General features: G+C 37.1%; 1 protein-coding gene across 1 annotated transcript; it reads left to right on the top strand.

Moving 5' to 3' along the window:
- Positions 1 to 893: 893 nt before the first annotated feature.
- Positions 894 to 21,678, top strand: UBA2 (ubiquitin like modifier activating enzyme 2). The gene is made up of 17 exons (XM_032766694.2): positions 894 to 1,127; positions 3,547 to 3,630; positions 4,253 to 4,323; positions 6,322 to 6,386; positions 6,934 to 7,034; positions 7,216 to 7,337; positions 10,473 to 10,540; positions 10,866 to 10,987; positions 12,136 to 12,235; positions 13,038 to 13,198; positions 16,140 to 16,233; positions 16,343 to 16,455; positions 16,538 to 16,693; positions 17,391 to 17,487; positions 18,033 to 18,138; positions 18,967 to 19,103; positions 20,771 to 21,678. Exons 1-17 carry the CDS (start codon positions 984 to 986, stop codon positions 20,950 to 20,952), a joined length of 1,923 nt encoding a protein of 640 aa, XP_032622585.1. The 5' UTR covers positions 894 to 983; the 3' UTR covers positions 20,953 to 21,678.
- The last annotated feature ends 1,998 nt before the right edge of the window (positions 21,679 to 23,676 follow it).

The raw sequence follows: 23,676 nt of genomic DNA, 5'->3' as shown, positions 1-23,676 counted from the left end.
CTTGTGTGATATAAGTGCTTCTCTAACCTAGGGCATTGGCTGTATACAAATATGCAGGGGTTTAGTTAAATCCCTGTGTGAACACCTTTATTTTAGTTTGATGGGTTTTGCTTAACCCTATTCTTAATCCACTTAAATATACTACAGTAAGCCTGGTTTAAATTGAATTAAGAATCTTTTGCATTAGTTTATCATAGTGTAAGTAAAAATAGTGCAACTCTGCATGTGGGTAAGTCCTATGATGAAAGGTGGCTTTTTTTTTTAAATGTTAGCTAAACCCTTACTATCTTTTAAAAATTTAGTACAGACAGCATGTGTTCTGTTTATATTTAGCACATAAAGGCACAGTTTAGCTTCACTTCTAAGGCTAACACATGTTAAAACATTATTCCTTTGTAGATAAGCATTGCTAAGCTATGATTCCAAATGAAAATATTTTTTTAACACAGATGGAGTAAACCTCAGGCAGATGAGATTAAAAAGCATTGGAACCCCCTCTGCCTCTGCTTAAAATAAGGCGGTTTTCACAGCACCTAGCAATCCTCCCCAATCTCTGTTTTTGCAGTGAAGACACAACTGCGGGGGAGGACAGGACTGCAGTCACTGGATTCCAGCTGGGAGAGGGCAGAAGCCCTTGTCACCCTGAGCAGCACGTGACCCAAGCCCACCAGGAGCCATTTTTCTGAGCTCTTCACCAGAGTAGGCTCGTGTACAATACAGGAACTGAACCCGGCCCTTTCGCGTCTCCACCCGCCTCTGTCGCTACTTGGCTATCAAGCCACACTAGGCCCGTTCGCTATGGGCTCTTGGTGTTCAGAGCGTCGCTTTCTCCTCCCCGTCGGCAGGGGGCGCTGCAACAGTTACAGGCAGCGGAGGCTGCTTCAGAGTGGGCTGCGGTTCGTCGTCGTTGTCCCGAGCGCGGCCCGGCGCTGAGGAGAGACGCGCGGAATCTCTGCCCGCCCGCCCGCTGCCTCCCCCTCACTATGTCCGTGCCGGTGTCGGGCGCCCTGCGCAGGGAGCTGGCGGAGGCAGTGTCCGGGGCTCGGCTGCTGGTGGTGGGAGCCGGCGGGATCGGCTGCGAGCTGCTCAAGGATTTGGTGCTCACCGGCTTCAACAACATCGACGTGGTGCGGCCCGGGGCCGGAGCGAACGTCGGGCGGGGAGCGCGAACTGGGGCTGGGGAGCGGATACGGGCTTGGTGAAAGGGGAACGGAGGGAGCCGAGCCCGGCCCGCTTTGTGGGGGTGGAAACAGCTCGCGGGGCCGCCGGCAGAGCGTGCGCCGTGCTCCCCTCCCCCCTCATTGTGTGTTTCAAACTGCTTCTACCCGCCAAAGCTGCAGGCACTAGGGAGGGGCGGCACCGTCCTGCAGGGCCCCCTGCGCATGGGCCCGGGGCTGGAGGAGGAAGAGGTTGCAGTGGGTGGGAGCTGGCTTGGCAGGGCTGAAGGGGGATGGCCTGCGTTGGGCGGATGGGGAGTAGTTCCCGCTTGTGTGAAAAGAAACCCTGACAGAAAATAAATAAAGTTCCGAGCCCGGGAACCCCCAATATCAAATCCAGTGTAACGATGGTGTGCGCTTGGCGTACTGTAGGGATCGGCTGTCCAGAAAATACTGAAGACTAGAGTGAGAGCTCTCGCTCTCTAGGAAACCTGAGAATTCGCTAATCTCACCTGCATGGGAAGGCATCGCCGTCTGTACAATCCCTGTGGGGGAAAGACAGTCACATGCGAAGTAGAAGCTTCACTTTTCCGAAAGCTGGTAGAAAAAACTCAAGTGGGGAATAGCATATCATGTTTGCCACTTTTCAGCTGTCCCCTTAAAATCTTAGCAAAAAATCAGTGTTAATTTTTGCTTAATGCTTGTTGTCTTTTAGTAGAGATGTTAATATTTTGAACAGACTGCTGTTGTCCTCTGCTGGGTGACACTAAAAGGGAAATGGGGGTGGTGAAATTCTATTTTTAGATACTGAGTTGTAAAACTGTCAGTCTTGAAAATCCAATCCTGATACTTACTTCGGGCTATTGCTTTCACTTTTGTTTCCTGATGCCAATCTCTAAACAGGAGTATAATAGAAGGGTCAAAAGGGAAGACAAAAAAGGACTGTTAGCACTTTGGGCAGAAAATTAATGTCTCCAAATAAACCTGGTTTTCAGCTCTTAATTCATTACCATCATGTAAGGCATTTGTGAAGAAACTTTTTTTAAAAAGCCAAATTATAAATTTAGCAGGTCTGTTAGGCACCTGTCTTATATCCATCACTGTTTTGACCTGTACATATGGCTATAAACAAAGTTTGAAAATGTGTGGAAAACACAGATTTTAAGTTTAGTTCTGAGAAGTTTTGTTCATGTCCAAATGTGCTTAACAAACCAAATTAGGAGCTTTTATCTGAAATCATGTTTTGACACTTGGCAACTGATTTCCAGACCCATTGCCATTTTCAGCCACTAGTACATTATTCCACAAGTAGTCCCATTTATTTCAGTATGTTCCAGATGGAGTTAACATTAATATTGTACCAGTGAACCAAGCCTAGCAAAGAGAACAAAGATCAACATTTTTCGTCATTGTGAGGCATTTTTTGTGTTTTCCTCACCTTGTAATTATTGGACTCTTGTTGAAAAATAGCAAGTAGTTTTGTTCCAAAGATTGTTGTGGCTGCCTTGGAAAATCAAGGGCTATAAAACAGGTAAATTTTCCACTGGCATGTTTAGTATTTTGCTTGTGCCCACGTTTTAGGACCCTGATTCCTTAGTTTTGTTCCCTTTACTCTTCTCTCTCTCTCTCTTTGACAGCAGTTTGAGGGAGTGTATCAAAATTTGACCGTGAAGAAAGGGGCTAAGGAGTGGACGAGGAGAATGAGAGCAAAGCTATAATTATTGTGCAAAATAGTTTTGTTATTTTACAAAGAAATTACTTTTTGTCCAATATCAGTAAAATGAAAATGTAAAAGTTCTTAGGAATTAGTACTGTGGTCAGTATGGGCATGTTGCATATTTTGGGTATTTACTGGCATATAGTTTTAATCTGCCTCATGACATGAGTAGGAATTGATGTCAGCAGGTTTGTCTAACAGAATTTTAATGTTGAACATAATATTGAACAATCAAGTTAGGTGACGTGCTGAATATGATTTGTCCTCTATGCTGATTGCTAAGTTATGGTCAGCATTTTTGTCTAACTCAGTTTTTCAAAACTGTTCAAATGTGATCAGTTTTTGGTATGCAGACTTGCTCAGTGGAACTACTAGTTTGTGTAATCCCTGTATTAGACTGCAGTGAAGGCTACTGTGTCACGATGTAAATTGAAATATACTATGCTACACATTCATCTGGAAAAAGAGAAATAGAAGCTACTGCATACCTGATGTGACTGAGTTAATATTGGTTTAAGAACTTTCACTTCTGCACTTTACTAGATAAAGTGGATCTGAAAATTGTGTTCTCTTAAGATAGCATGAAGAACTGCTCTATTTTAATGTTGCATACGCTGCTTTTGATCTGTTTAGTTTGTAAATGTGAAATGGCTGCCTCTTATGTACTTATAGATTGATTTGGATACTATTGATGTCAGCAACCTGAACAGGCAGTTTTTGTTTCAAAAGAAACATGTTGGGAGGTCAAAAGCACAGGTAAGGAGAAAATTTTGAAATCTTACACTTTTCTAAATAAAATGCACATCTTTCATGTTATTAGTGGAATATTAAAATAGTTACTGTACATACTAGATCGGGGTCAGCAACCTTTCAGAAGTGGTGTGCTGAGTCGTTATTTATTCACTCTAACGTAAGGTTTCGCGTGCCAGTAATACATTGAAACATTTTTAGAAGGTCTCTTTCTTTAAGTCTATAATATATAACTAAACTATTGTTTTACATAAAGTAAATAAAGTTTTTAAAATGTTTAAGGAGATTCATTTAAAATTAAATTAAAATACAGAGCCCCTTGAACCGGTGACCAGGACCCGGGCAGTGTGAGTGCCACTGAAAATCAACTCGCGTGCCGCCTTCAGCACGCATGTCATAGGTTGCCTACCCCTGTACTAGATCAATGTTGAAGATGTATGGTTCATATATAGCTTGTAATATTCTTTTCTGCTTTCTAAAATAATTGAGGGAGTAAGTATTAGTTGATACACTATTTATTCATTTTAAAAAATTAAACCCCAGTATTAATGCGTAGTGTTTGCAGATTTGTTGGATCTTGAATATAAGGTAGAAATATTGGAGTACCAATTGTTTTGTTTTTTTCCAGGTTGCCAAGGAAAGCGTGTTACAGTTTTACCCAGAAGCTAATATTATAGCTTATCATGACAGTATCATGAAGTATGTTTGTCTTAAATTTTATTTAAATACTCTTATTACTAGGAATTTCATATATGTGTATATATAGTTATTTAAAACATGCAATGTTTGTTGGTAGCTTGAGATTTTATAAAATTACTAAATATTTAAAAATTAGCTATAAATGTGAGGCTAGAGCAAACTGAATGACTTGAGTTTGGGCCTGAACTTATAAATTTTCTTTTAATGATACTTATTCAAATATTTGTATCCATTTTCTCCTTTTGTCAACCGTTGTGGAAGTTTTCTGGAACAGTGTTACTCAACCTTTTTGATAGCAGGGACCAGCTTTCTGCCTTCCTAAACCGTGTCAGGGAGATCACAGGGACTGGCGCTAGTCTACAGACTGGTCATTGAGAAACACTGTTCTAGAACGTTGAATTCTGCTTGAGCCTCATGTGCTAAATGGATAAATGTGTAATTTGAATATTTTTTAAAAGTATGTTGAGTTCTTAATAAAAACCAGAAGAACACTTTAACGCATGGAGATTAACACATTTGCATATTCTACTCTTATACCTGTGAAACACTCTTAAAATCATACTTTGATCCTAGCTCTGTGTGTCAACAGTTAACATATTTAAAAATCTAGTTAACAGTTAACGTCTTTAATGTACTAGATCAATACAGTACAAAATACATTTTTCTGGAGTAATTCTAATGGTTTCATTTGTGTTTTTCCAGTTCCTTCAATACCACATTTTATGTTGTGTTAATGTTAATTGTTGGCACACAGACATTTAAATCTTTTTAAGCTTCACTCTTTTTCTTCATTCCTAAAATTTTAAAACCATTAAATGTATTTTCCGGAATATAGTTCTCTTCTCCGACCAACCCCTTTTCCCTGCCTTGAATAAAAATGGAAGTTTTTTCTAATTGGGTTTCAAATGTTATAAACGAGTTAACAGTTAACGTTATAACATTTACTAAATCAACATCACTATAGTATTTGGTTTAAAATGTTAACGTGAATTAAAAGATGCTGTCAAATACATTTTTATAGTTCAACTTTTTGTTTTGCCTCCCTTTATTAGTTGTAAAACCCTTCAACATTTGGAAAATTTCTTTGCGTATTAAATTTGCCTCTTTCACTATCAGACATTATTTCCCCCCTTTTTTCAGTAGAATTTATATGCACATCATGCTTTCTGTTTACAAGTTTTTTCATAACTATTAAATGGGGACTTATTGGATAGTGCATTGTGTCCCGCTCTGGCTGAAAAGATTTTTGTGAGTTATAATGGTTAATATTGGCAGAAATTTGCACAGTTCTGGAAATACTATTGGTGAGTTAACTACTGCTCCAGAACTTAAAAGGAGGATTTTCACTCTGCTTTGGATCATGGGTCTGATTTTTTTTTTTTTTTTTTTTTTGAAGTGGCACTACAGAGGACATTTACCATCAGACAATAATTTTATAGACTGACTAATTGTCAATAATAATAGGTAATAAATAATGCGGTTCAGTAAAAGTAGTTCTTTATTTTTAGCAGTTGGTGGTTATGTATTTTGTTTGTTTGTATATTATTCTATTATATTCTATGTATATTATTCTAAACATTTCTAAAAGTTTGTGTGTTTGAGTAAAAATACCATATCCCAGAGAGAAATTAAAACTTAATTTAGAAAAAAAACCTTCCAAAATAACTTATAACTAATAGCATTTTTAAACAAAAAAAGTCATATCTTAGAAGCCCAAAACAGTGGACTTTAAAGTCCAGTAGGGAAGCTTGGAATAGCTCCTTTTCAGTAGTATAATGTTCCCATTCCTAGCCCCACAGGGTTGAGGAATATGAGACTTTAAATTGGACAGAGGACAGATGAAGTAGTTAAAGGTGAGTGGTAAACTTAGCTTATGTCTGTGCAATTTATCACATGGATATTTCTGCTTACATTGTTTGTATGTGTAGAATTTCTGCTGTGCCATAATAACCAAAAGCCATATAGTAAGCTGGTTTTAAAAAATTTTCTTTTCTACAGCCCTGACTATAATGTAGAATTCTTCCGGCAGTTCACATTGGTTATGAATGCTTTGGATAACAGAGGTGAGATTCCTACTTTTTTTATGGCTTTATTTCTGAGATGAAAGAAATGTGACTGGCACATATAAGGATAGAAGCTAAAAATTACAGTGATCTGATGTCAATTCTGACATTAATGCCCTTTGCAGCCTCAGGTAAGTCACTCAGGCTCTATCTCTGTTTCACCACCTGCAAAATGAAGCTACTGCTTACCTACTTCACTAGGGCAGCTTTAACATATACTTCATGTTTGTACAGTTTGGACTTTGAAAATGAACAGTGGCGTATATGGTAAGTGCTAAGAATTAAAAGTGTCCCCCCTATGATAGGAAGGTCCCCTTGATGTATATACATAACTACATTTTAGTTGGAGGTTTCTTGTTGAAAAACAGCTGTTAATGTATTGTACTAACTGAAAGATTGATGTTATGAGAGAGGCATGGTGGTGTGTATAATTAAATGAGGTAGATGCAGATATATATTATGCAGAAAACTGGTCTCCAGCCTTTCCCAAGTCAAACATTCTTTTTTAGTTAATATTCAAATTAATCCTGAATGCTTTCTTTTCCAGCTGCACGTAACCATGTGAACAGGATGTGTCTGGCTGCTGATGTTCCTCTTATAGAAAGTGGAACTGCAGGCTACCTTGGACAAGTAACAGTTATCAAAAAGGTTAGTTGGTATAACGTTTTGTTGTTATTTGATTCGTTGATTCTTTGGATAGCATAGGCTGGATAATGTCCTTTATGTTTATCAAGATAATGCTAACATTGTCACTTTTTAACAATGAATACCATAACAAAGCCATCACAGTGTGACTTACGGAAATAGTTATCTTTGCCTGAATCTATAGGGAGTGACAGAGTGTTATGAATGTCATCCTAAACCAACTCAGAAGACTTTTCCAGGCTGCACAATTCGCAACACTCCATCAGAACCTATCCACTGCATTGTGTGGGCAAAGTATTTGTTCAAGTAAGTAAACATATTTTAAGAAAATAGCTATCACACTGCACACTTATTTTCTAATTTCTAAATGTATCTCCATTGAGAAAAAATTAAAATAGGCAAATTAAAAATTACTTTACAGCATTCTTTTTTCTTTTCCAAACTTCTACCACTTTTGAGGAATGCACTGAAAACATATTGATAACTTGCCCAATCTGTTTAACATAACGATAGAACAAACTCTAAAAACAGACTGATATTCTAGTATCACCGAGAGAAACTGGCAAAAAAAATTCTTAGGCACATTGATATGAGTTGATTGGATGTGTGTTTGCCTATTGCTTCATTATAAATTGTGTTTTGTGGGAATCCAAGGCACATTTGCTACCATAATTACTTCAGTGGTTGAAGAAATTTGCTGTCTTTTTAGAGGCACGGGCTTATTTCAGTATAAATAAAAGGGATAGACACAGTATTGTTTGAGTTATATAAATGAGGAGGTAATTTAAGGGAAACTTGGCTTTACGGCTCATTTGTTTCCATTTAGGAAACAACAGTGCCATTTAGCTTTGTATTGTCTTGCTGAAAAGAACATAATTTAAGATTAGATGTTACCTGCAAGATCTCAGTATGACCTCAGGGCTAAATTTCTGAGCTGGAGATTTATTATTACAAACATTTTCTTTTCGTTTCATGTTGACTGGTTGATAGCAGTAAAGATCGTAAGCTTTGAGGGAAATGTATTAAAGGCAGTACCCTCTCAACAGACATTTGAAAGGCAACAAATACTAACTCCCTCTGTGCCTTAGTTTGTTTTCAGTTATAAACTGCATTACATGATAGATGAGTCTAGCTTCCTGTTTACCCAGAACAGAGAGAGAGAGGTGTTTTCTGATAGTTTCTTGCCTTTTGTTTCAAATATACATTCCCAGTCAGAGGTCTTGGTGTTCTTTCAAGAGTTTAGGTCATGCAGCCTTAAAACAAAATTGCCATGAGATGAACTTTTATATTCTGGATTTTTTCTGTTCATGGGAAAGATAAATAGCTCTACTGCAGGATGGGACTAGTTAATGTCTCAGTCCATGTTTGTAAGAACTTTCCATATGTAATTCCATTCTTCACTTTATATCAGCTCTATAGAAGTCCAGACTATGGGCATTTTGTTTTCATGCCCTATAACTGTGTGTGTCATTACCCAGGGTACAATCTGAACTGTTTAACAGCTGTGTCCCCTCAATTCTCCAGCCTGTGTGCTTTTACCTTGCTTTGCAGTGAGAGCAGTCACTCCTGGTCTGCCCCCACACAACCTCCAGCATGTAAATTGCTCCCAGCTATATTGTATGAGTGCTATGGCCAGCTGCTCTTGAATTACTCTTCAGAGCAACACCAGCAATTTCCCAGTCCCAGACTTTCCCCAAAAGTGTGTCCTCTCGTGGACAACACAAGCTCATATAAAGTCCATTTCATTAATAGAAAATGAAATGCACAAATCCCAAATGAAGTTTCCTGAACACTTCAAACATACTGGGTTAGATAAAATAATAAAACAAGTTTATTAATAATAGAAATAAAAATTTTAAGTAACTACAAGTAATGAGGCATAAAAGTCAGAATTGTTTACAAAGAAATAGAAGGTAAAAACGGAACTAATACCTAACTTAACAAGGTAAGTGAATTCAAAGCAAAAGGTCTCTCTCACCACATGTCCTGGCAGTCATACTGACAGAATTCCTTTCAGGCAGGATTCCCTGCTCAGTCCAAAGCTGTTTCTTTATTCCTCAGGTGTTGTGGTTGCTGTGGGGAGAGAGAAAGGAACAACTTGGGGCATCTCTTTCTCATTCTTATTCTTTTCCTCCTCTTTGAGAATCATCTCCAGCAGAGATTCAGGGGAGAGAGAGTCTGTGGGGACAGGAACCTCCAGCTGTTTCTTTACCAACATGTAAATTTCTCATTCTCACCCTTTTTCCTGCCAAAGAATGGCCATTTAACCAGGTGATGGTCTATTTGATTTTGTTGACACGTCTCTGAGGAACTGGTTTGTGACTGCTTCCCCAGATTTGGAATATGTCTTGGTAACATCATTCAGTAGAATCTTATAACTTTATATACAATTTTGGCGCACATTGTACTGGGACAGTAATGATCAGCAAATTATGAGTTTTCTAATGATACCTCATGAGGCATACTTTGTGCAAAATTTGTCATAGTTTTGAAAAAGGAATGAATATGGAATACTGACTGTCACACTGTGTATGGCTTACTTTTAATTAGTCTGTTCTTTTCTCAAAGTATGCTCCTCTCTCAGAGTATTTTCTGTATCATTTTTGAGGTCCAAATAAATTTGGTATATACATCACACTTCCATGCTATAGAAGCTCTGATAAATTATCCTATCGTGCAGGGGTGGGCAAACTTTTTGGCCCAAGGGCCACATCTGGGAAGAGAAATTGTATGGTGGGCCATGAATGCTCACAAAACTGGGGTTAGGTGTGGGAGGGGGGGTGAAGGCTCTGGTTGGGGGTACAGGCTCTGGGATGGGGCCAGAATGAGGAGTTCAGGGTGCAGGAAGGGGGCTCCTGGTTAGGGCGGGGGAGGGTTCTGGGTTCTAGGCTCTGGATGGGGCTGGGGATGAGTAGTTTGGGGTGTAGGAGGGTGCTCTGGGTTGGAACCGAGGAGTTTGGAGGGCGGGAGGGGGATCAGAGCTGGGGCAGGGGATTGGTGCGTGGGGAGAGGCTCAGAGGTGCAGGCTTGCCTCAAGCTGCTCCCAGATGCAGCAGCGTGTCCCTTCTTTGGCTCCTATGCAATAGGAGCTATACGGGGGCCATGCCACGGCTTTTGGGAGCCTTATGGTGCGGCTCCCAACCCTGCTCTCCAGCTGGAGCGCCGGAGCGGGGCAAGCCCCAGACCCTGCTCCCCAGTGGGAGCTCAGGGGCTGGCTTAAAGTGGCTTGCAGGCTGTAGTTTGCCCACTGCAGCTGTGGTGGCTTTTCTCAATATAAATACTAGATTTAACACAGCTGTGATGATCAAGTAGAATAGACTGGAATTATTAAAGCATCTATCACTAATTTTTTTATGACAGGTTTAAAAAAAACAGGTATAAGTAACTACTTACAGAACAATTATCTTATGATGATCTTGTGTTTTGCTTTTTAAAACATAGTCAGTTGTTTGGTGAAGAAGATGCTGATCAGGAAGTATCCCCTGACAGAGCTGATCCTGAAGCTGCCTGTGAGTGACATAAATCAGTAACTTCATTGTATATCAGTTGTGTTAATCAAAATGTCCTATTCAGTTTTACAGCTAGTTGTATGATATTCAATTAATATTAGTCTAGTAAAAGATGATCCTGAGGACTGTCTACTTTCCCTTCTCCTTTTGGATTCTCTGATAGGCCAACGGATTGCAGAGAGAAAAAACCTCTGAATAGTTCAAAGACAGGTGAATGTTCAGTTCTATTCCCTGGATAGCTTTAGTTTATCCACGATGAAAAATATTTTGGGTCACAACTTGCTTTTTTTAAATTCAGAAACATAATCAATCTTTAATTTTATAGGGGAGCCAACAGAAGCAGAAGCCAGAGCTAGAGCATCTAATGAAGATGGTGATATTAAACGTGTTTCAACTAAGGAATGGGCTAAATCAACTGGATATGATCCAGTTAAACTTTTCACTAAGGTAGTAGTTTTGCTCTGAATATGTATTTTTGTTTAAAGTGTGTGCATTATTATAAACTTGAGCAAAAATTTTGAACTTGGATGCTTTAAGTTAGCAGTCAAATCTAATTATTTAATAATCATGATATGACACTGAGGCCTTGTCTAAACTACCACTTTACAGTGCTGAAACTTTCTCACTCAAGGATGTGAAAAAACACCCCCCTGCCCCCGAGTCATGCAAATTTCAGCGCTGTAAAGTGGCAGTGTAGACAGTGCACCAACGCTGAGAGCTACTTCCCTCGTAGGGGTGAGAGGTCTCCCAGTGCTGGTGCATCAACCACACAGCCGTGTTAAAGCACTGCCGTGGCAGCACTTTTATGTTGGTAGTGAAGACATATTCTGACAGTAGTTCTTAGTGTAGCATTGTGGTCCTACCTTTTCTCTGTATTCCAGTGGCAGGACAGTTACCAGCTGCCTCTGTTGCACCAGAGTAATGTCTAAATGGTAGTTAAATTTACAACTAAGTTAGTTTTTTAATTTTTCCTTTTTAAAAATATTTTTGAGCTCTGGGGGAGCCTCTTCAGCATAAGCAGATGCAAGTCTGAGGATGAGAAGTTTCTCCTTTGTGCTCTGGGTACAACCAGTCCCAGGAGCAGGGATGTATATGCTGTTTTAGAGTCCCTCCCCAAACTCTTGTCCCTAGTGGACAGAAGTTAGGAACAGGCACGTTAAGGACTGTGATGTTAAGCAGTGCAGGCAGTTACCATGGTCCTTAGAATTAGAGAACTATTTAAGTTGGCATGTAGGTAAAAATACCCTTCAGCACACGTGCCCATACTTGCAATGACTACTTCAGTGTGTGTTTGTGTGGTATCACTATTCTCTTGACACTTCATGGGTGGTAAAATATTTTGGGTGCTAAGCACAGCTTATTTCTATTTTACATAAAATAGTTAATGTTTTAGAAGGCAGGGATTGGGAGTAACTTTTCAGTATCTATTTCCCCTTTGTGCCTTCTTGAAGTGAGGGGAATTGTTATATAATTGTAATCACTGTGGCTGAAAGTGCTCTCTGGTGGAGAAACACAAACTCTTAATCTTAAAGTAGATTTTAAAATGAAGTAAAACAAGGTACATATCTTTACTTTTCATTTTTCATATTTTATAGCTTTTCAAAGATGATATTAGATATCTATTGACAATGGATAAACTGTGGAAAAAAAGGAAACCTCCTGTACCATTGGACTGGACCGAAGTACAGAATCAAGGTAATCTCCCCCCGCCCCCCCCCCGGTTTGTTCTTGTATGGTATACTTTAAGAATTCAACCATATAAAACTGTATGCACTTCCCATATCATTGTAACTATTAAAAATATTGATTTTGACATTATTTAATTCTTTGAAGATTTGCTGTTTCTATGGAGAATGAAAATGCATTTCTAAAGTTGACTTGCATTTGCTGTTTCAGGTTTTAAGTACACAATTCTATAGTTCTCATTTTAAAAACTGTATGTCAGTGATAGCTTAGTGGTTTGAGCATTGGCCTGCTAAACCTGGGGTTGTGAGTCCAATCCTTGAGGGGGCCATTTAGGGTTCTGGGGCAAAAATCTGTCTAGGGATTGGTCCTGCTTTGAGAAGGAGGCTGGACTAGATGACCTCCTGAGGTCTCTCTCAACCCTGATATTCTATGATTCGGGTGAAGCCTCATATAATACACTGATATCCTCAGCTGTAACAATCAAGTGTTGTTTATACTTCATTCTTGACAATAAAAATGGATCATACTGAGATTGTCATCGGACTCCCTTCTGTGTTTGTATTAGTTACAGCAGTTTTGAGTTTTCAGCTGTCTTACTGATAAGAATATATACAATTTAGCTTTTGAAAATGCAGAAGTAAGTGCAGATTTGTTATATACTATTTCAGTCACTCTAGTTTGTGGTTTATAATTGCATGTTTTCTAAATGGAGTACAATTTTACTAAAACTGGCAAATCTGACATCTTTAAGAAGACTTCTGTGAAATTCCTAAATATTTGTAATCTAAATTTATTTTTTTTCATTTTGAAGAGAAAAACAAGTCTGATCAACAGAATGACTCCTCTTTAGGCCTGAAAGACCAACAGGTTCTAGATGTCAAGAGCTATGCACGTCTGTTTTCAAAGAGTGTTGAAACTCTGAGAGTTCACCTAGCTGAAAAGGGTGATGGAGCTGAGCTTATATGGGATAAGGTTAGTTCAGAAGATTTATAAGAACTGGTCATATGCTAAGTAAACATGCTAATCAATTATTAAAGGCTTAATTTGATCGTAGAGCAGCACTTCTAGGAACAAAAAATAGATCTGGTTACTCGTGTGAATGACTGTTTGTACTTAGCCTTTAACAGAAATGTACAACAATAGTTAAAACAGTCTGACAGATAAAATTGTACAGTGCAGTTAATTCCATAATGAAGTACTTATATTTGGGGGAGTGCAGGGCTGCTGTCCGCTTTACCCATCTGGCCTGCAGCCAATCCGCTGCTGGGACCTTGCCCCCACCCTCCTGAATGGAGAGGCAGATATAAAAGAGCAATGGATTTACCCCTGGTCACACATTAAGCGGAAGGATCAAGTATTTGGAAGTAAAATTTGACACATCTGCTAGAGCAATGTGGAGCAGTTTTGTCACTTCCAGTTGTGGCTTTTAAAATAATTTTACTTTGTTAGTCAAAGAGAAATATGGTAATACCTTTTATTGGACCAACTTCTGTTGGTGTAAGGGGCAAGCTTTCAAGCTTGTTCCATCTACCAACAGAAGTTGGTTTAGTAAAAGATAATACCTTACCCACCTTGTCTCTCTCATATCCTGGGGCCAACATGGCTACAACAGCACTTGAAACAACAATGGCAGATACTGAATTTATTAGTCATATCCATTTAATTCCTCACCAATATAGGCCCTTACATAGAGATGTAAAGATAGAGCCAATTATTGTGTAAAGCTAATGCAAAACTCTAACCATAGACATATGATATATTTTATGAAACTTTCTTAAAGAAAAGAGAGGAATAGAAGAGTTGATCTGGCTATTGTCTGAACATGAGAAATAATGTGATCGTCTGTGAGCTGTGGCTATCTGAGTAGAAATGAACAGTGGAGAGTTTCTTTTTAAAATGACACCACACTTATGCCAGACAATGGCTCCCACTGCTGAATCAGAAAAGGCCAGAGGCAGGTTCATGTGTGGGGATGTTAACCATCCTCCCCAGGCGACCAGAAGAAAGGCAGGACTACTTATGTCCATGCAGATTAGTCTAGACAAGGGGGCTTTATTTATTTTTTGGCCTTCCCTAAAGCTGGTTGGAGGCTTTGTTGGGGAGCAAAAAATGTTAGCGGGGATTAGGTTGTGATGTTGCAACTTGGTATGTAAGCTTGGGGTGGTTGTCTCATGCAAGTACTCCATAGGGAAGGGATACAGTGATCAGATAAAATTGTTACGGGACTTAAAGGAGGTACTCCTTAAAGGAGCGGAAACAGGGGCAGGGGTTCAGGACTCTTGTGACTGGTACAGCACAAATCTATTGCTCTTTTATAGCCCCCACTCCCACACTCTATTCGGGAGGAGGGGGCAAGATCCTAGCAGTGGGTTTGCTGTGGGCCAGGATAGGTAAGTGGGAATGTGGACAGCAGCCCTGTACCCGCCAGGTATATGTACTTGATTTTGGAATTACCTGCACTATACAATTTTATCTGCTAGGTACTTCCAGACATTTAGGAATAAAATTGCAGCCTAATTAAACCACATCCAGTGTCTCATGTCCGGCTATGCCAAAAAGAGGACAATAGTCTTTCTGCAGTAAACTTGTATAGTAAAAGATCTGGATTGTTGTACTGCCATTTCTGAAAAAAAAATATGGTTGGAACAAAAAGCTGTTAATAGAAACAATATATAAGAAGAGTCAAATTTCAGACTGAATTATCAGTGAATCCAATATTATACAAAAAGACAAAATAAAAGATATTACCTCACTCACCTTATCTCTCTAATATCATGGGTCTGCCATAGCTACAACTACACAGCATTCAATAAAACACAGATTTAAAAAAAAACAAGCAGTTAAGATGTCAAATTAGTAATAGATAATATAACGTCTTAATTGAAAATACACTTTTTAAAAAAAATTCCCACTAAAGCGCTAATCCTGCAAGCTACTATGCATCAGCATACCATCAGGATCTTCACTTAAACGCCATAAATTCAAAACTGTTTTTCTTCATAGTTGAAAACATACAACACCAAATACAGGAAAATGCTTTATGCTGTATTTTAGGGTCTTTCCATATTGGCAGTTATTTGATAAAAGTAGAATCCTGAACTCCATGGTTTGACTTTGACGTGAATGAGAGAGATACCTTTATTTTTTCATGAGATGCTAGTGTGGTAGAGGAATGGTCACAGATCTAGGAATTAGGAGGTTCTGAATTCTAATCCTGGCTCTGTCGCTGACCTGCTTTGTAAGCCTGGGCAAGTCACCTTACCTGCCCTTCCTCAGTTTTCCTATCTCTTTTTGGAGATAAGACATTCACCTACTCTAAGGGATGCTGTGAGGATTGATGTCTAGAACAGGAGTAGGCAACCTATGGCATGGGTGCCGAAGGCAGCACACGAGCCGATTTTCAGTGGCACTCACACTGCCTGGGTCTTGGCCACTTGTCCGGGGGGCTCTGCATTTTAATTTAATTTTTAAATGAAGCTTCTTAAACATTTAAAAACCCTATTTACTTTACATACAACAATAGTTTAGTTATATATTATAGACTTATAGAAAGAGACCTTCTGAAAATGTGAAAATGTATTACTGGCACGCTGAACCTTAAATTAGAGTGAATAAATGAAGACTCGGCACACCACTTCAGGGGTCGGCAACCTTTCAGGTCTAGAATTTGTTTGAACATTTAAAGCATTATGTAAATACATTTACAAAATGAAAATACTTAGTATTTATATTTGTTTAAAGTACCACACTTTCTAAAAGTTGAAACAATACTATCTGAAAGAAGAAATGCATCAATTTGAATTACTGAGTGTTGTACAAGATCTCTCAAATTGTATTTACGGTAATAGGCTTTTGCAAACATTTCTTCCAATTTAAAATCTATTCTAAAATGTTTTGTTAAACTTGTTGGCAGGATGACCCATCTGCAATGGATTTTGTTACTTCTGCTGCAAACCTCAGGATGCACATTTTCAGCATGAATATGAAGAGCAGATTTGATATCAAGTGTAAGAATAAAATTAATAATGACTTCATTAAAAGAAGTTTTTTTCTCTAGCACTCTTTAAAAGGTTCATGCACTGGAAAAAAAAAATACCTACTTCTGCTTTTTTGCAGCAATGGCAGGAAATATAATCCCTGCTATAGCTACAACTAATGCAGTGATAGCTGGTTTGATAGTGCTGGAGGGTTTGAAGATTTTATCAGGAAAAATAGAGCATTGTAGAACGGTAAGTGAGATAACATTTTTGCTTTTGTTTTTAAGTTATTCATTATATATTTGACCATAATTTTTTACCCTCTTCCTCAAAGATTTTTCTAAACAAACAACCAAACCCAAGAAAGAAGCTACTTGTTCCTTGTTCCTTGGATCCTCCAAATCCCAATTGCTATGTGTGTGCAAGTAAACCAGAAGTTACAGTGAAACTTAATGTACACAAGGTTACTGTGTTGACATTACAGGATAAGGTAAAGACTCCGAAACCTTAAATGTCATTTTTTACCTAGCCTTTGCATTTTTTTTATTTAAATTTAAATTTAAATCTGAGGTTAAGTACACTTCTTATACTACAAAATGTTGTTGATATTTTAACCTTTTTTATTAAGGTATGTTGAGGTTAGCAGTTATGGTACTAAGAGGAGAAAGGGGAACTCAAACTGATTAGATATACTTTCTAATTTGCATTTCAAACTCTAGGAGAAGTCTATAGACAAATGTCAGTTTCAGAAATTAATTTTGTTAAGAAATAGAAAATGAAATAAAATTCCCTCCCTGTATTGCTAGTAATACCTCAGATTATTAAAACTGACTTGTTAAATCCTACCGGAAAAAGCTGCGTATACAATACTGTCATTGTATAAGAACGTTTGAATTTTGTAAATTTTCAGTGAAAGTAATCCATTATAACATCCTGTGTCTTGTTGAGTATCTCAAAATTAGATTTTAAAAAAACCTACTTGAACACCTAGAAGAGAGGGCCCCGGTTACATACTGTAGACATTTTTTGTATTGACTGAGTCTTTGAGATTCCAGTTATGGTGGGGGAATTTAATTTGATCAAATGAATAAGATATATGTTTAATAGGCTTTAAATGCAAATGCCTCAAGAAAGAATTATTGGTCTTAAAAGAGAGTTTTCAATATTTGTCATTTTTATCCTTTCAGATAGTGAAAGAAAAATTTGCTATGGTAGCACCAGATGTACAGATAGATGATGGAAAAGGGACTATTCTCATATCTTCAGAGGAAGGAGAAACAGAAGGTATGTCCATACTAAGATTCTGGTTTGTTTGAAACTGCACTGAGTCCAGATGGCTTAGTATAGTGTTGTTTTAACCTTTTTATTAGTAATCCTATGTATAAAACAAAAACCTCCCCAGAAGTTATGCATAAATGTATTAAAAGATATTAAGGGTTAAGTTGGATGCAGAGCAATCAGGAAACGGAATCAAAATGTTTCTCAGTTCCTTTATTCTGTTTTGCCAAGGTATTGGAGAGATCATAAGGGTTATAACGTGTATATGAAAATGGGACGAAAATGAATGAGAAGGCTGAATCTTCTGGCTTTATGCTTTAAACTCTACCTATACAACTGTAATGTATATTTGTGCCTTTTTTAATTATTTTATAATATAGGTATAATTTTATTTAAATAAATCAAATGTACTTTACCAGTCTCATTTTTTTACAGTGAATTACTGGTTTTAAAAAGCAAACTAATATTCCGTGAAGTACTAGCACTAATTCTAGTTCTTACCAGAATTTTTGTAAAAATAAATTCTGTACAATATTTCACTGTTTTCATAGCAAATAACCACAGGAAGTTATCAGAATTTGGAATTCGGAATGGCACTCGGCTACAAGCAGATGACTTCCTGCAGGACTATACGTTGTTAATCAATGTGCTTCATAGGTAAGGATTTTGGAACATTTGTTTTCTTACATATATATATTCTATAGAATTGTTCTAAGGAGAATTTTAAAACACACAAGTTTAAAACATTAAGTGACTAACATACAAAGACTTTGGGAACATGTGTCTTACTGTTGGATTGAAATAATTGACAATTTTACTGCAAGAATAGGAACTTGGAGAGATCTTAATTTAATTAAACAATTTTATGAAACACAAACAAGAATACAATGTATGTGTAAAATAAATACAGTTAGTGGATCTCAAAGGAGAAAAGAGGTATTGCTTTCTGGACTTCATGTTAAAAACTACTAACTAAATGGAAGATTGATTGACTACTTAACTACCTGCAATCAGAATAAGGGGTTGCATATTTGGTGCTCAAAATCAGTAGTCATTTGAAAATCTTGGCTTGTTTTTTTTATCTGTATAGAATGCTTCTGGAACTAAGGTAAACATAATTATGTGGTGGGGAAGCTGAGTAAATTATTTACATTCTTATAAAATAGATTCATTCACTCGGCATTTGTGATGAACACAGAAAATGGGCATTTAAATTGAAGGAAACTGAGAGGAAAAATGTTCAAATGACTATTTCCCTCAGTGTTGTTATTTGAAGAGGCATTCCCAGACAGGTCATTGAAGCAAGGTGTGTATGTGAATACAAAAAGCATATCAGTCAGGAGGGAGCTTGAACAGCTTTTCTGTTTATTATTCTGATAATTACATGTTGCTCTCTTAGTAATGGAGTCGTATGTGGTTTTGTTTATGAAAAGACCAGTGTGGATGCTTACATGTTTGATTAAAAGCCTATGGGTTTTTCCACAGTGAAGATCTAGGAAAAGATGTAGAATTTGAAGTTGTTGGAGATGGTCCTGAAAAAGTTGGCCCCAAACCATCAGAACCAATTTCTAAGAACATTACCAATGGTAGTGATGATGGAGCACAGCCATCAACTTCAACAGGTAAAGAATACTTATGCAATTGAATTAAATGCTCCTTTTACTAGAAACCTACCTGTTTGATTGTGCACTACAATTAAAACATAAGTGTCCTTTACATGATGACTTGAAGTTAAGTCAGTGTTTCTAATGTGAAATGGCAGTGGGGCCCAAAATACCTATTATGAAGGCATCTTATGTGTATGTAACATATAAATAGTAAAAAATGAACCTTTGAGACTATCATTAAAAATGTTAATATTTTATCTTTAAATGTAAACTTTTAAAAATCTAAACTACTTGAATAGCTTTTCTTATAAGGAAGATGTTTAACGGCAAAGGATGTTGCAGACATAGGACAGTTAAAGGACTAGAGTGTCATTTTCAATGATTGTGTAAAATAGACTCATCATGTTGTCATGCTGTATGTTAGTGAATAAATAAAATTATTTTTATAAACTCACACAAAGTAAATACTACTTCTGTTGCACTTTTGAACTAGTTGATGCTGGTGGTAGTTTGATCAAAAAAATCAATTGTATGGCTAGATATATACACACACACCAATAATATCTAGCTCTTAAATTTTATTAAATTTTTAAATTTTCATCAGCAGATCTCAAAGCAGTTGTATTATCCCCATTTTACAGATGGGGAAACTGAGGCACTGGGAGGGCTGTGATTTGCCCAAAGTCAGCCATTAAGACAGTACCAGGGCTGGGTATAAAACCAAGTCCAGTACTCTGGGCACTATGACACACTGCCTCCTTTTTCCCACTCTAAGCAAAGCGCGGTGAAAGAAGTATGTGCTAACCAGAAAAATATCCATACCTTCTCCTGCAGTTTTAGAATGTCTGTCTGTCTGTAGGTATCCTAAATAGTTTAAGAAATAACTCAAATGGATATGGGACTCTAAAATTTGAATTAAGATATTTTAAACTTTCTACTATGCACTTAGAGGTGTCACAGAAGCACAGATTATATGAAACTGAAAACTTGTTTTGTGTAGAAATTATTATACGTGTATTCTGTTTTATAGGAAGTTCATATGACTTTCGTGGTTCTACCCAAAATATATGTGCAAAAAAGTGATCACTTTCCCATGCCACTTAATGTATTACTTTTTCTAAATTAAAATTAAGCATTAGAACATGATCAGAATTATTTCAAATTTAGATAGAGGCAATTTTTATAAATATGTTGAAAAAAGTTTCTACACTATATTCATATAGAAAACAAGGTTCTTAAAAGTTAAATCTTCTTTTCTAATGTATCCTTTCTGTTCTCTTTACATCTTCCATTGTCCTCTTTTAGCTCTTTGTTAACACAGCTTCCTGTCTGTTCTTTTTCTCTATTCCTGGTTCTTTATCACTCTTATGGAATATGATTGTTAGTAGAAGTTCTAGTTTATTCACTACGAGTAAAAGTTGAAGATGGACCAGGACTCAAGTGTGTAATTCTTGACTTAAAACACCTGCACGTAGGGCATATGTACATTTCATACTGACTTTGCATGTGCACAGAGATCTTGCCAATTAACCCTTATCCCAACAAAAAAGTATTGGACATTCAGGGTCAGAATGGTTTATCAAAAAACAATCTGTGCATATTTGGCATTGAAAGTATTTTTCTATTTTTGTGCTAAATGAAATAGTCAGTTTTTAGAGTATACCAATTGATATTTTTTTTAGCTCCAGATCAAGATGATGTATTGATTGTTGACTCTGATGATGAAGGTCCTTCGAGCAATACTGATGAAGATATGGAAAATAAAAACCGCAAGAGAAAACTAGAAGATAGAGAGCATGTCAGTACAAAGAGAATGCGTACAGACCAGACAGAAGAGCAAGATGACATAATAGCACTAGACTGAGTGCAAATACCCAATGATAGAATGATATAGATAATATACAATAAGATATTACTTTGGGGTGTGTTAAATGTCCAGAACTAGACTATTTTTATGGCCTTTGTTCCCAGGGAGAATCACACCACTGGCTTACAGAATTTGTGTCCATTCCTCTTGATGGTAAAGCACTCATTTCAATAGAATCTTAGAAGTTTTCCAATATTCTATATTAAATGTAGTAGAAACTTAGTTTATAAATACTTAAACATAAGTATTTGTTTAAACAGTCATGAAAACAAAGCATGTTATTTTTATGTAAATACGTTTAGATATAATTCATTAGGACAAAAAACTACTCTTGTTTAGTAAAGGGTCATCATTTGAAACCCAGATTTATAAATATTAGATTTTTATTTTCACTAGACACAAAATATTTTTAGCCTAGATCTAATCATTTTTCACACCCTCAACTAATTTGAGATAGCAGATTCTTTAAAAACAGAAATAAGAAGTGCTATGTTTAAACTCTCTGATCTTAAACATCAGCTGGCACTGTGTACATTACTGTAAAACAATGTTAATTTACTCAAGTTTTTCAGCACGTACTGCCTGGTATGTCAATGTAAGAAGCAAATTTTGTGTATTGTTACAGTTTCAGGTTATTTATATTTGCTGTTTTGTAAGACTCAAATACTATTACTATACTGTACATCTCATGGACCAAATAAACGACATCTGAAATACTTGCTATATCTGCTTGCACAGTCCAAGTTTGTGTGGAATTCTGGGATATTTTACAGTGTATAGAGTCTTCAGACATTAATACTGTACTATTTTCATTTTTTAAACATAATCTCATAGTATAGAACTTAAAAATAATTTGTTTGAGATAAAGGGGAATTTTTTTAATAACTTTTTTCCCAATTTATTGGCCTATTCAATGTGGGCATTTAAGCCACCTTTTTCCAGGTTGTAATCTACAATGAATATTACCATTTAATGGCTTTGGAAAGGGCTGGCACTGGTCTTCATGTGGTTCATTAGATTACATTAAAACTACTGTTACGGATTTTTTTCTAACAAGAAGTTCTGTAGTTCAGTTTGGGATCCAAAAAGTCTTACCACGTTACAGGTGAAACTGTGTTATATTGAACTTACTTTGATCCACCAGTGTGTGCAGTCTCGCATCCCCCCTGAGCACCCCTTTACCACATTATATCCGAATTCACATTATATCGAGGTGGAGGTGTATTTGAAAAATTACTGTGTGGTAAATGTGTAAGTTTTGGAACAATATTTTTAAAGTATTAATTTTTCATTTTAGTAGCGCCCAAAGTTTGCAATATGTCTGCAACATATTTCAACTTGAGATCAAGATTTTGCACCTAAATCAGGATTACTGCTATTTTACCAAAGTTATTTTCAAAATGGAAGACCACTAATTGTACTGAACCAACACTGCTTGCTTTAGTATGACTAATGTTAGCCCTACAGAGCCAATAAAACTGACCAGATGAGTTATATTATTATGGCTTGCGCACCAACCGAATTTTAAATGAAATTCTCAACAGAATCTGTTGATTATGATGTGCAGTACAGAAATAACCCTACTTAATGTTCAGATTCCTGGTAGAGGGTCTGGGCTGTGGCATCTACATAAGCTACTTTTTCAACTGTAAACAAAGCAAACGATATAGATGCCAACACGACAAAAAGTACAGGATTCCACAATTGCATATTTAGTCGTCTTTCATACTGTAATTTTGGTTTTGCAATTCAAATATCTAAATATGAAATTCCAGGTCTAGATGCTTAGTCTTTTTCTTTTGTTGACAGGGCAGGACTGGACTTGATGTCAAGTTGAAAATGAAGACATGATCCAAAAGTGTTTTTAATCATGCCAAAGTAGCATCAATTTGAAAAGAGAAAAGAAATTTTGACAGAAGACTAATGTTCTTGATATTTTGCTTCTGTAGCTTTCTCTGTGTGTGGGGAATTCAGGTACAAAAGTTTGGATAATGTGTCTTTGCAGCCCTTCTTAAAAAGAATCTATAGACTGTCATGAATACATGTTCAGATGTAAATCTTCCTTTAATCAACTGTTCAGTACTTCCAGAAAATTAAGGCAAATGCACTTTTTCTTTACAAGTTTTGTGTATGTGTTCTAAAAGAAACTTTATGGCTTCATTACTACTGCTTGTGATCCATATATTACAGCTTTGCTGTCATGCCACAATCAGAACCTCATGCTATCTAGGCTAACAGCCTGTGTCCAAGATGCTGTAACCTTGTCTCATATTTTACCTAAATGCTTGCTAGCAATGACTGGTATGCAAGACCTTAGAGAAATACCTACCATTTATATCCATCAGGGATAGCTGCAGTTTTGATTAACTTTCTGATATCAAGTTTACTCATGTTGAGGATTGCTTTTCATCTCTTGGAATTTTAATTAGGTATGAGCCAAATGGCTAAGATTTTCCTCTAAACAACATAAGCAACTTTGCAACAGGATTTTCTCGCAGAATGGAAACTTGAGGTCATGGCTCTCTATCCTCTGCTCTAACAATTAGATTTACTTTCTTGAGGGACTTTTTATTACCACTATCATTTTGTTCCATTGTCAAGGAATGTTCAAAGGCATCAGTCTCACTGATTGGAAGGCTGGGGGGAGACAAGAAAATGGAGGGGGAGGAGAACCCAAACCCTCATTCTATGCTTCATGGGTCACTGGTTCCAAACGCTCAG

This window comes from Chelonoidis abingdonii, chromosome 19 (genome assembly GCF_003597395.2).
Source record: "Chelonoidis abingdonii isolate Lonesome George chromosome 19, CheloAbing_2.0, whole genome shotgun sequence".
Classification (NCBI taxonomy): domain Eukaryota; kingdom Metazoa; phylum Chordata; order Testudines; family Testudinidae; genus Chelonoidis; species Chelonoidis abingdonii.
Note: the sequence above shows the minus strand (reverse complement) of the source record. Positions and strands in the feature narration are given on the sequence as shown.